Below are 13,725 nucleotides of genomic sequence, written 5' to 3' on the forward strand. Positions count from 1 at the left end.
CACACACACACACACACACACACACACACACACAGCTAGAGCACTTAAAGCCTGCTGTTGTCATTAGTGGTTGTAGAGCAGTGATTGCCAAAGTGTCAGTTGGGGCCCCCTGGTGGACTTTGCAGGTACTGCAGGCATGCCACAGTAATACTGTGTACAGTTCCTAATTCTATCATGAATATGAAATTATTTACTTATAAACAAAGTGAATTAAAGCAGAATTTTCTGGCTTTAAGGGGGCCACAGCACTTTCCACTTTGGGAATGGCTGCTTTACAATATAGAATCCATAACATTTTACTACAAAACAATGTGAAACGGTGGTTAAAGAACGTTTTTCACCAACATAATCACTTAAATCAGAGCTCTGCTTTAATAGCAGTTTATTATTAGCATCTGGGTCCCCGTGAGGTTAAAAACAAGTTTTTGCTCCAACAAATAGAAAGATTTTTTTTTTTCTATTTGTCAGACCCCTGACTTCACTTTACTGGAAAGAAACTGGGGGCAGACATTTATAGCACATCTTATAGTGATGCTTCCATCAACAAATAAATGTAACTTAGTATAAATTCTAAAAGGAGACAAAGCTATCTCCTGTGTGCCTCCTGCTTGCCCTCACTGCTGATTTCCTGTTTTTCCTTTCTGTGACACAAGACTACATCCTAATCTTAAACATAGACTGTATAGAAAAGATGCATGAGTCACAGGCTTATTTTTCTGCAGTCAAATGTGTTTAGCGAGCAGTGGACGTTTTGCTGACTTGTCAATCACAAGCACACCCTTCTTTATACTGTGCTGTTCATCTTTTTTTTTTTTTTCAAATGTTCCCTGTATCCCTCCATCCTCCTCTGTCACACCAAACATCTGCATGCCCACCTTCACTAGAGCCACACATCTTCCCTGAAGTCTTCCATTGTCCTCCTGACTGGCAGCTCCATCTTCACTGTTCTTCAACTATCCCTCCTCTGCACATATCCAAACCATCTCAGCCTTGCCTCTCTTTAACTGTCTTAGCTGTTCCTCTGATGCACTCATTTCTAATTCTGTCCAATCTGCTCACTCTTCTGTTTTACTCTGAGTAGGAATCTAACTTATAAAACATGCTTTTGCAGATAAAACCATAAAAAATTAACACATAGATAGTTACACTGACTGTGGCAAACTTTAGACCCAGAATACTTTGCTTCCATATTTGTAGCATAAAGGGAGCACAACCATGGTTCCTCTTTGCGGTCTTTTTTACGCGTGTGCGATGAATGAATCACTGCCACGAGCAGCATCAGCAGTGCTGCTTGTGCACGTTTGACTTAATTTTATGAATCTGTTGTGAGCTCTGTGGTTTACAGCGTACCTTGTCTCCTTTCTCTCCTTGAGATGCGTCACTACGGCTCCCCTAAAAACAAAAAAGGTTAATATGTACTTCTGGACAACAATGAGAGAATAAGAGAGGTTACCAAAAGGCAGCCATTTGTCTAAATTCAAAGAAATGATATGTCCCTTTAGTGTACCATTATACTTACCATTGGCCCTGGGGGACCGGGAGGACCTGGTAGGCCCTATAAACAGGACAAAGAGTCAGACTAAGCTTCATAAAGTTAAAGATAAATAAACCTACATTCTGGCTTTAATGTGACTGGAACAAACTTATCACAGGGTTTGCAGGTGATACCACTTTTAAGCTAAAAAAAATGTGCAACTAATATCTCTAATTTTTAAACACGCTGTTACATAAAACCTAAATACCTGTGTGCATAGAACTTTTATGAATGTAAGATATTTAATAAAGCAATATTAAAGCAATCGTCACACAAGGTAGTAGAACAGTTTTTCCTTCATAATCACTGCATTCAGCATACTGCAAATTAGACATTAATTAAACAAAGAAAAAGAAAAGTAAAGGTGTAGATGCAGGGATCGGTCTGAGGAAGAGGAAACAGATAAATGAGTTTACATACTGGGTATCCTTCAGGTCCTTCGGGACCAGGAAAACCGACTGGACCATAAGCACCTTGAAAACCCTGCAGACATAAAACAAATGAAAACAAACCCATGTTACACAGCGGTGCTGTTTTCAGTTTGGTGTAACATAATTTTAGACCACACATTGCTAACATCCAGTGCATATTTCACAAAGCTCAGTCGTACTACTTTGCATTAAATATTTATGCTGTTGGGTGAAACAGTGAAAGAAAATCTTACAGGTGGGCCAGGGGGTCCTGGGTCACCCGGGGAACCCTGTATAACCTAGATGAGTGCAATAAAGAAAACAGCAAACAGTAAATAAGCATGCACCAACACCTCTACACACATGGCAGAACACAATCTTCTTCATTTGTGGCAAATATTGGGATTTTTATTCATGGTTATCAGCAGGAGTCAAAGTGGGCCAAATGCCATTCCAGCAGCTTCGGTAAATGAGAACTTAAATCTGTTAGCAGCTTTCAATAAACTGTATCAGTAGTTCATTTTTCATGCGGTGCAGGCTGGCAGTCGATCCAGCTGATGCCATTGAGAATAACGTCGTCCTGCTGCACACAAACTTTCTGTCTGTTCACTCATGTCATGTGTTCATGCTGCAAATGTCAATAAAGTCGTGCCACAGTAACCCGTTTCCTTCATATGCTGGGTAATTTGAAGTTCAATGTGTCAAAGAGATCAACAAATATCACCTAAATTAAAAACTCTTTCAGTGCTGTCTACCTGGGTTTATGTTTGTATTTTTTAGGTTGTTGGACTTATTCCTTATTAAAGATGTTGCTGAACTTGTGGTTGTTAGTTTCAGTTTGCATTAGAGTTTATTGACAAATTGAGATGCATAGAAAGTGCAAAGAAAACACATACAACAAAATTTTCTAACCACACATCTGTGTCTCGTTACCTTCCGTGTCCATTACCCTGATTACCCTTTTATGTACAAATAGTGTTGTCATTTCCTCAGGCTTTGTCTCAGTGTCTGTCGTCATCACTCTGTGTTCCTAGCCTCTTTATAAAGTAGCACAGGTTTAATTTACCTCATGAACTCTGACACTGGCCTGAATAAAGGTTCTCGTTTTGTTTACATCTGCCTGCCTGTGAATCGACATTTGGATCGCTTTGATCAACAACCACTCATCAATGACCGCTAGAGGAAATCTGAACTATCAATTGTGGGAGAATTATCTTTGTGAAAATATTAGTAACCTTTGCTTCGCTTTTCCACACCTTCAGTTGTCCTACTGACTACTGAAATGAAGTTTATTTAGATAACCAATCAAAAATCAAATATTAAGTGGTTTTACTGCTAAATGAGAGGACTTCCTTTTCTTTCTAATCCATAGCTTCCCTATAAAGAGATTGTGATTGTATGTATAAAGATGATGGGATGGGGGATTAAGGAGGAAGGAAGAAAAGATGCAGGAACTAAAAGATTTGTCCAACCTAATAAAAAAAATGAGAGTAATGGAAGTGGAAAAGTAAAGTTTTTGCAATATTTTGATACTGCAAACAACTTAACTGCCTTGGTTAAAGAGATCAACCTGTGAGCAGCATTAGTGTGCATGAGTGGGAGCTTACAGCATTCTCCGAGATGAATACGGGCTCTCCTTTCTGACCCTTGGGCCCAGTCAGCCCCTGTTGGAGGCAAACACAACATCAGTATCTCTGTCTCTGTATGTAAATATAATATTCTAAGTATTGCTATACGTGAGATTAAAAATATGTGAGGTGAATGAAACAGGATGTCTTTCCGTACAGGAAATCCACTGGCGCCAGGGTATCCCCTCCCAAAGCCGGGATCTCCAGGATCTCCTCTGGTCCCGTTACAGCCGTCCAGTCCCGGTGGTCCTCTGCTGCCCGGCTGACCAGGGTGACCCTGCACAGCGAAGGATAATAAGGACATGATGACAAATTATAATTTGACCTCTCATTAGAATATTTACATTTCCATGATCATTTTTTTCTATATTCCTGCACTTTTTACACAATATGATCTGGAATTTCTTAATGTGAAGCTGAATAAATGAATAAAAAGGACGAGGAAGAGAAAAAAATCAGAAAACAATCTTGATGTTTTCTTTAATGACAAGAAACCTCATTAAGGAAATTAATGAATACCGTTTGCATCTGTTTACTTACAGGCACGCCATCGCTTCCTTGGAATCCAGGCACTCCCATTGGTCCCTGCAAAGATAATAAATGCTTTAAAAATACAATAACTTTAAATGGAGACACCTTGTGGGCAAAACATGCCACTGCGCGCTTGGTGTAGAAAATCTGAATGTACATTGTTTGCATGAAGCATTATATTTAGCAAACTGTGATATTATTAAAAAAATGTATTTGCTAATTAGTTATATACAGTATGTGCATACATCATGGGTCTTTTCATTAGGTACGCCTTGCTGATACTGGACTGGACCATATTTTGCCTTCAGAACGGCTTTAATTCTTCATGGCACAGATTCAATAAGGTGTCGAAAACATTGCTCAGAGATTTTGTTCTCAGATTATTCTGCAAACTCTAGAGATGCTTGTGTGAGAAAATCCCTGCGGTTTCTGAAACAGTCAGATGAAACCGTTCAAAGTCACTTAGATCACCTTTCCTTCAATATTCTGTAGCCCAGTTTGAACTTTAACATGTCTACATGCCACGTGGAGTTGTGATTAGCTCATTTAATGTTTGCATTAACTTAGATATTTTGTAGTAGATGTATTTAACCCTCTATAGCCAAACCTGTTGCTGGCATCAGACAGGTGTCTTGCACAATTTTTTTAAAAACATCTGTAACTCCAGTAACTCCTGAACGTTTTGCTAAATTAAAAGAATTCCAACGGTTCTTGAAAGCAGCGACTCTGCACATGTCAGTGATATTAGGGTCATTACGGTAATCCTAAGAAGAAGGTTGGTTGAGAGAAGAGAAAGTGAGTGAGTGTGAAGCAGCTCTACAGAAAACAAACATTTGAATGTGGGTTAATTTTACTTTGTTTTTTAAAATTATTTTGTTTTTTCTGTGTTGCCTTCTGTGTTATTCGTTGAGATTTGGATGTGTAGCCCTACCAGGGATTACCATAATGACATCACAGGAAAAGAACAGAGTTGATGCTTTCAGGAACTGTTGGTACTTTTTGATTGTGCCAATGTTTCCTTTGATCTAAAAGTTTGACCTAAAACCAGCGCTCCCATTGGTTTTAATGGGTTAACAAGGTGGCCACTGAGTGAACGAATCGCATTTAATGAGAAAAACAAATTACAACCAATGTAAAGATCTGAAGCACCCACTTTGTCTCCCTTTGGGCCTGATGGTCCTTTCAGTCCAAGGTGGCCCTTCTCTCCTTTTGGCCCAGAAGGCCCAAGGACCCCACGTGGCCCATCCTGTCCAGACGGTCCAACGTCACCGAGAGGTCCTGGACGACCCTGAGAGCAAAGAGAAGACATGATCACTGTTCACCAAACTGCAAGCAGAAAAACATAGACTGCACACCCAAGGGGGGAGTGTGGCTCACGTGTAGTCCTTGTAATAACACAAGTAGTGATATGTGGTCTTAGTAGAGGCACAGCTGCTGTCGGTTCACATTCAGTTAGAGAATACAAAGAAATTACAGTAAAATTAATGAAAAATACATTTTAGTCTTGAAAGAGCCAAAAATCCACTATGTTGTCTAAATGACTCACACAGCTCACAGGTGCACCGCTCAGTCGTGACCACAGGAGGGCAGCATAAACACAACAAACACTAACAGCTGGATCTACTTCAGGCAAACGCAAACACATTCACACAGCACCCAGAAGTACTGACAGCCTCCCATTAGCTCACATTTTAAGCAGTTTGACTGGATAAGGAGAGGGGAGATGAACAGTGGGAGGAGTGGGCAGAGAGTGGGACAGATGTTTGTGAAGGTTTAACTTCACAGCTAAAAACGCTAACAGAGGCCATTTTAAGCCCTTGTTATTATGTAAATGCCGCAGGAAAAAACCCAACAAAAACATAAATCCAGTACGAAAACAAAATCCATAGTAAGCTTGTCTTATATCATAAACTGAAATAAGAGTGCAGTTTTTACATGCAAAGAATGCATGTAAAAGAATGCAGCGACATGCAAAGAAATGGGCTCGTAAACTCATTACGAATAAATAATAGATTTAAATTTCCTTGAGAATATAAACTACTGCTGCAGATCTACATCTACAAGACAATCATACATATATTTATAGAGATGTTTATGAAGGATGAGACACTTTCCAACTGCTTTCTACCAGATTCGTAGCTGGAATGTAACTTAACCTAATGTGACGTGCATTAACAGACTGGGTAATATATAACAGAGTGTAAATGCATATCTGTTTACTGTATGGACAGTAGTGCACACCCTTAATTACACACATAGAAAAGGGTCACATCCCTGTATTATTTCCATGCACACATAAATAGATAAATGAAGATAATGATCTCCTCTGAGCTGGTCCTGTTTGTATAGACAGAGTCTGTCTGCCTGCAGATAGAAATGCATTTCACCAAACCAGATCAGAGCCACACATACATACAGAAGGTCAAACATGAGCTTACATATAAACACTCTTTAGGATTTAATCTAAACCACAGGGGGAATCAGGCGTATACAGCATCTGGACTGTTTAGATAAAGACTTAAACTCCTTCTTTAGACTGTCTAAACTGTACAGGAAACCACATGTGTTAGGAGCTTAAGTGGTGGTAAAATAAATAATCTCTTATTCATATATATGACGTAGTAGTTCCTAGAACAAGCAGACAAGTTATATTAGTCTATGAGAAAATGCCGTCTTAATAAAAGCGTATTTCTCTCCTTAAAACCTAGAATGACTGTATCAGTGTATTGTATAACTTATATTATACGATAAATGCTTGTCAGGTGCTGCTAATCAAAAGCACCTGATTAACTGATCGCACGGAAGTGTGATCACCTTTATAAAATCAGACGTCTTGGCAGTTTGCCGGTCTGGAGCATTCAGGAGTGTGGAGGTTAGACATCAGTAATAATCTTAGTTAATAATTGTTGCTGCCCATTAATGTGGGAATGGCTATAAGGCAAAAATGCATGTGAACAAACCACCAGCCTTCACCAGAATGGCTTAAAAAGAAAAGAGTCAAAGTGTTGCAATGGTCCAGTCAAAGTCCGGATCTGAACTTTGCTGAAATGCTGGTGTGGGACCTTAAGAGAGCTGTACATAAACAAATGCTTGCAAACCTCAATGGACTGAAGCAACGTTGGAAAGAGAAGTGGGCCAAAATTCCACAACAACAATGTGAGCCACTCATAAAGTCATGGAGGAAACAAGTGATTCAAATTATTGCTGCTAAACGAGCTAAGCTACTGAATCATAGGGTATATATAGTTTTTCACACTGCTTCTGCAGTTTGGCCTAATTTTTGCTACATAAACAATAACACAGTGTAACACATTGTGGGTTGTTCTTCACTTGAGGTTGTATTTACTCAATTTTGGAAGCTGCTAAGGACCAGATGTTATTTTATTATGTCCTCATGTGTGAAAGCTTGGAATTCAAAGTGGGTGTACTTGCCTTCTCGTGTTTAATGGCAACTTTTATCAGTGCGTTTTTAATGTGTGGCAGTGAAACACCTGCTAGCAGAATTTTACTGTAAGTTTACAGGTAAAAACAAATTTACAGGGTTTTCACTTAAACACTGTAAATGTGTTTGTCCCGGTAAAGTGACAGTGATGGCAGACTGGTCTTTGTCGCACTGTCTTACCTGAGCTCTCAGCTCTTTTTCCAGCCCACATGGCCTCAGGGCAGGCAGGTAGTGCTTAATGACAGGGCTGTGCCAGCCTGCCTGAGTTGTCTGGCCCATAGTTCACACTCACACCTGGTTTCACCCAGGGAAAATATGCAGGGATCCCACAGCAAGCTGCTTTCTTTCACGCCTTTCCTTCCATCCCTCATTCCTCCATCACTCCTTATTGAAACAACTGCTATACATCATTTCTTCTCCCTCTTTCTTTTTGGTTCTCCATTCCTCTTCACCTTCCACCAACTTCCTACTGCTTAATCTCTGACCTGTCATCCTCCCAGCTGTCATCACAGTTTAAGCAACATACACCTATAAATGTCTTAGCAGACCCCAACCACTGGCTTAAGTATCTCTTTGTTTATCTAAAACTCAGCGGGTCATGGGGTCACCTTGTCCAAAGGCTCCACCGTCTTTTTAGTTTCTATTTTCAGGTCGTGGGTCACTTTCAAAGCGTCGGCAGCACCGTCTGTCTGGCCTTACATAAAAGGTGAGAGGTGAAGAGTTGGTTAAGGTGAAAAGAGGATCTGGTGTCATTTAGTGAACAGTGTTTTTTCTGCCTCAACAAAAAAAAGATGTTTACAAGCTTGTAAAATAACCAACAAATGCTAAAAACGGCTTCAAAAACGAAACCTCTGAAAGTCTGAGCTGTTTATTGTCCCTGACTCTTTGAGGGAGGTTCTGAGGGTCTAAGGCATCTGTGTATTCCCTAACATGGTATGGTTTTAAAAAACTGAGAGAGGAGGGGGAAGAGAAGAGATGAAACAAGAAGGTGGGTGAAAAACCCCATAAAAACAGTTACATGTAGTTTTAAATAACATCCAGGCGGTTTAATTTGCCATAAATTTAAGGCTGCTCTAAAATTGACCAGGGGGATAGGGGATTAGAACGAGTCTTTTCAACTCAACTTTATTTATATTGTAAGGTAAAAATCCTACAATAATAGAGGGAAAACCACAACAATTAGAAAACCCCCTATGAGCCAGCAGTTGGTGACAGTGGGAAGGAAAAACTTCCTTTCAACAGGAAGAAACCTCTGGCAGACCCAGGCTCAGGGGAGGGGCATCCATCTGCCGTCACTGGTTAGGGGTGAGGGGACGAAGACAGGAAAATAGACACTCTGTGTAAGACAGCCTAATTTAAAAGTAGAGTGGGTGTCTGTCTCCTGAATCCAAACTGGGAGCTGGTTCCATAGAAGAGGGGCCTGAAAGTTGAAGGCTCTGCCTCCCATTCTACTTTTAAATATCCTAGGAGCCACAAATAACCTGCAGTCTGAGACCAAAGTGCTCTCGTGGTCAAGTATAAGTCTTTAATATAAAATGGGGCCTGATTATTCAAGACCTTGTATGTGAGCAGCAGGATTTTAAATTCAATTCTGGATTCAAAAAAGAACCAATGAGGGGGAAAGCCAATATGGAAGAAATCTACTCTCCCAATCAATAACTGTTCAAACAACTGTCCGGTCTTGCTTCTACAAGGACTTTGGTGCTAGGTATAGACTGTACAGTGGGTTCAAGTGAAGGAGAACAGACCTCACTAGGTCACAGCTTTATTTATCTTCAAAAACAGCTGAAAGCTGGAGATGAATCAGCTAGAGCACTGCAAGTAAATTAACAAGCCATCCATGCATTGAGTGTTTCTTCTTTCCTCACCTTATTTCACTCTCTAAGTGTTTAAACAGCACTCTGCATTTAATTATTAGTTATCTTTAATCTCTGGCTCTCTTCTTGTCTGACTTTGCTGTCTGATTGTTGGGGTCTTCTCTGTATTAACTCACAAAATAAATCGAGGACTGTTGTTGTGATTTGGAGCTATATAGGTAAGATTGAATTAAGTCGTTAAATGGCTTTTAATTAAGTATGTGTCTAGCTCTGCTTTTTGTAGACATGGAGACAAATTTTATCGTTGATCTTTCCCCCTGCCAGCATCTCCCTGAGTCCCGACACCATCTCATTCGCCAGTTGGCATCCCTGTTTGTTTTCATGCCATCCCGTCGGGTCTCCGCCCGGCTCTTCCAGACCTTCCATCCTCATCACCTTCCAGCAGACTGGTCAGTTTGTAGGCCCAAATCCCTACCAGCATAATGGGCACAATGGACCCTATTCTGGCCCACTAAGCTCTCTGGACTTGTTGCTCCCATCGAGCCTACCTCACTTCCTGATAGAGGAGAGTGCTTGGACAGACAGATTCTAGCCAACATTCGTGTGAAAACCAGTGTGTGTGTGTATGTGTGCTGTTTATGAACACACGCGCATGCAAACGCGAACACACGCCCTCGGGCCCTTGGAGGGTTTATCCGCACACATTGTTCTGTGAGCCGGTTGTGCTATGGGGAAGATTTTAGCTGTCACACCGCATGCTCACTTGGGGATGATGATGGGCTGAAGATGAGGCAAGGGGTGGGCAAACGATAGGTCTTTGGGTGCAAGTTTAATCAGCAAACCAGTCTGATAACCCAATTATGGTTGGAGCCAAATGAATCGGCAGAACCTCAAACGCCTTTGCCAAAAAGGCAGAGTGAAAATATGGGCTGAAAGGACGGGACTTTTGATGCTGTTAAAGGTGAAACAACTGAAAACACTAACCAGCAAAAAGTCTCCAGCTCCCACACTCCGTCCATTTAAAATTACAGAGAAAAGAGAAAGAGGGAAATCCTCCTTAGATGGGAATGTTTGGGTTAGGTCTCCTCTATTCACTAATGGTCCGACTGCAAACCTAAACACCTCGTTTATCCCAGGCATGTTTGTCCTGCTCCAGATGTCTGAGGATAAGACAACCACAGACAGAAAGTGAAAGTAAAGCCTCGATTTTTTTAAGCCAATTTAAGACTAAACACATGGTTTCTCAGTTACTCCTCCAGCAACTTGACCTTTTTACACTTTTTCCCAGAAAACAGTTCAGTGGCCTGGTATTTATGTATGTATGGCTGTGAAAGTTGTCACTCCATAAACATAAAAAAATGACCCAGCTGACCTGGGCAAGCACTTGAGAACTTTTAACACTTTGAATAAACTGCTGAAAAACATCCAAACATTTTCAGTTGCTCCAAAACTCATCCCGAGTAGCTCCAAGCCTCTGCGCGGCTTCCAGATTTTTTTCTTTGGGTGATATCGGATCAAATATTCAAGTGTTTAATTTCAAATCAGTATAAACAACATGTAAGCTCATGATACATTTCTGTTTATTGCTGACATAAATAAAGCAACAAAGCTTAAAAATTGTGAGATATTTCTTTAGCTTCTCCTTCATTAACTGTCTGGCTGAAATAATGTACTGTTTTGTCAATTTGCTCTACTTTCCAAAACCCTGAAGATTTTTAGTTCTCAAGTGAAAACAGCACAGCCGAGAGGCTGATCAGTGAGCCCCAACAACCTCCGATCACTTGGAAAAGATGTGTATTTCCTAATTGGTTGATTGCTGGCTGGCACTGGGTATAACTGGTTGCAAAGAGATACACTTCACAACTACAGATATATGGTGTTCTACAAACAACCTCCTTTTGATTGTATTGGTTGGTGCCAGGCTCCTGCAATTTCCCAAAATTTGCATGGAAAACTCGGCTGCCTGCAAACACTTGCCAACTACTCACCGAGTGGTACTGTAACATTGTTGCAGAAACAGCCAATGCCTTCAGTGTAAAAGTAGTACCTTACCGTCATAACCAACTTGGTTCAAAGGTTGTACATTGCTTTCGGTTTCCACTTCCCTTCTGTTAGTTTTACTGCTGCTTAGCAAGTAGTTGGCAAGTGTTTGGAAACAGGTTGGCAACTTGCATGCAAACTATGGGTGACTGTAGCTAGCGACCAAAGTAATTGCAGGAAGCTTTTGGTGCAGTACTGTATCCCTCTTTGTGACCATTCTTATTGTTAGCAAGCTCTAACAATCAGTCACTAATATAGAACATGCACCAGTGTGTAGGCCTATATAACTGTAGCTCACATCATCTAGCGATGGTTTCCTAATGCTTGAAAAAACAACAGTAGCTTGATTAACTAAATCCTAATGCTCTCATGATAAGACCTGTGCATTAGCGTTTGATGCACATGTATGGGCATATCATGTAATTTCACCTCACTTCAATAAACACAACTGAAACTGTTTTCTATTTTTCTATTCATGCCACTTCGATTTACAGACTTGCATTTCTTTCTTTGTTTTCAGTGCATCTTTGTTTCTTTTGGTTTTTATACCTGAAACAAGTTTCTTTGCAAACTTACATTTTTATTTTGGGTAAAGAAACAAAGTGTTTTCAGATATTTTATCAGTTTCCCTTGTGATATAAACATAAAATAGCTTCTTTCACTATTCATACTTTAGGTATAAAATATTACAGCCAAACTATCATTGAAAGTAAGTTAATTAAATGGTAGCCAAAGTTTACTGATTCTGGTTTGCAGTGAAGCTCGCTGCATCAAACTTCCTAATATTTCCTGGTGGAGCTGGATTGTTCATTTTCAACACACTGTATGGTTTTCATACTCCATAAGAAAGATTCCTACACCTCCGCTCTACAATTGACTGCTCTGGTTTTGGTGATGGCTGCCATTACACACACAACCTGTTCTCTCTTTTCACCCAGGTGCTTACCCCACCAATAAATACCCTATTACTGGTCAGCGGACGATGCCATAAATTTGTGGAGTTTCCTCAGCTGTTGTCCAGGAAGTGAGCAACTTCCTATTTGTTATTTAAATGCAAACTACTATGAATCTCTACAAGAAAGCCTAAAACATGAGGTAAAAGTTTCAGAATAGGTTTTTACAGCTGTATATAGTATACAGCCTTTTATCCCCTGGTCTTAGAAACTTAAAATAAGTCGTATAACTGGAGCTAAAGCAACCTTACACTCCCATGCGTCCACCCTGAAAGTTAGCCCACAATGATGTCAACTGCTCAGAGCAAACAGCACATGTAATTGGCATGCACAACTCATCTAAACCTTTAAAACCTCTAAACCACTGCTCAAGTATTGTAGATAATCAGGTTTAGCTTAAAAACTAATTACAGTAATCAGTGTTGAATTATCTGGTAGGTCGAGACAAATGGAAAATGAAAGAAGAGGAATTTTGTGCTTAAATACTTCAGTTCACTGCAGTATTGCAGTTGCAATAAGCTAAAGTGGATAACAGTAATCCTGTTCTGAGAAAATAGTCTCAACTACACCCCATTCTCATGATACCATCTTATTTTGACCTTCGTGCTACATTACATTTTAAAGATAAACCATCACAGTGGTGTTTCGGCATCAGTTAACCCCTTAACGACTAGTGTGTCATATTTAATACATACAGTTTTTTTGCCAGTTTTTGGGACTTCGACATCATCAGTGTGAATTTTTCCCCCTGAAAAACCTAAATAAATTGCACAATACATTTTTAAGCAATTGAAAAAAACAAATATAGAAATATAGCAAATATAATACAAATTAAATATCATATATGCAAATTGAAATGTGATTTATTTTTTAAACAATAAAACAAATTAAACAAAATAAAGTTAAATATACACTATTTTAAAACAAACAAACAAATTTTCTGGCAATAATTACATGATTCAGGCTTTAAAGGGTTAAAAAAAGAGTAAAAAGGAAAGGTTAAAAAGCATCCTGCAAAGATAAAAAAAACATGGGTGAAAATCATACAAACTGTAAGCAACATATGAATCCTGTCGTATCAGCAAAAACAAGACAAGTTATACCAGTCAAATATCCCCAAACTAAAGGTGGATTAGCTACGGGTGGAAAAAATGTCAGCTTTCCTGTTTTATTTAGGAGAATGTTTCATGAATTTGACCATTTGAGCAAGTTTCTGTTTAAATTCTTGAAAGTAAATTCGTGGATTTTTTTTTTTTTTTTTTAAGTAATAAATGTGTTTTCCACACTGCCATGTTAAGTGAACATCAGGAGTTTAGGTTGCAAACACTTAACTGCGTTAATACTGAGTATCAGTTCAAACAAATGAATGT

General features: G+C 39.6%; 1 protein-coding gene across 1 annotated transcript in view; it reads right to left on the minus strand.

The window, feature by feature from the left end:
* Positions 1-13,725, minus strand: part of LOC134624478 (collagen alpha-6(IV) chain-like) — a 151,513-nt gene that overhangs the window by 35,081 nt on the left and 102,707 nt on the right. The window contains exons 4-11 of the mRNA XM_063469460.1: positions 5,257-5,391; positions 4,113-4,157; positions 3,730-3,849; positions 3,552-3,608; positions 2,199-2,243; positions 1,955-2,017; positions 1,520-1,555; positions 1,351-1,392 (exon numbers count right to left, since the gene is read on the minus strand). Of these exons, the coding sequence (XP_063325530.1) occupies positions 1,351-1,392; positions 1,520-1,555; positions 1,955-2,017; positions 2,199-2,243; positions 3,552-3,608; positions 3,730-3,849; positions 4,113-4,157; positions 5,257-5,391 (543 nt within the window). The remainder of the gene's footprint in view (positions 1-1,350; positions 1,393-1,519; positions 1,556-1,954; positions 2,018-2,198; positions 2,244-3,551; positions 3,609-3,729; positions 3,850-4,112; positions 4,158-5,256; positions 5,392-13,725) is intronic.

This window comes from Pelmatolapia mariae, linkage group LG3_W (assembly GCF_036321145.2).
Source record: "Pelmatolapia mariae isolate MD_Pm_ZW linkage group LG3_W, Pm_UMD_F_2, whole genome shotgun sequence".
NCBI lineage: Eukaryota > Metazoa > Chordata > Actinopteri > Cichliformes > Cichlidae > Pelmatolapia > Pelmatolapia mariae.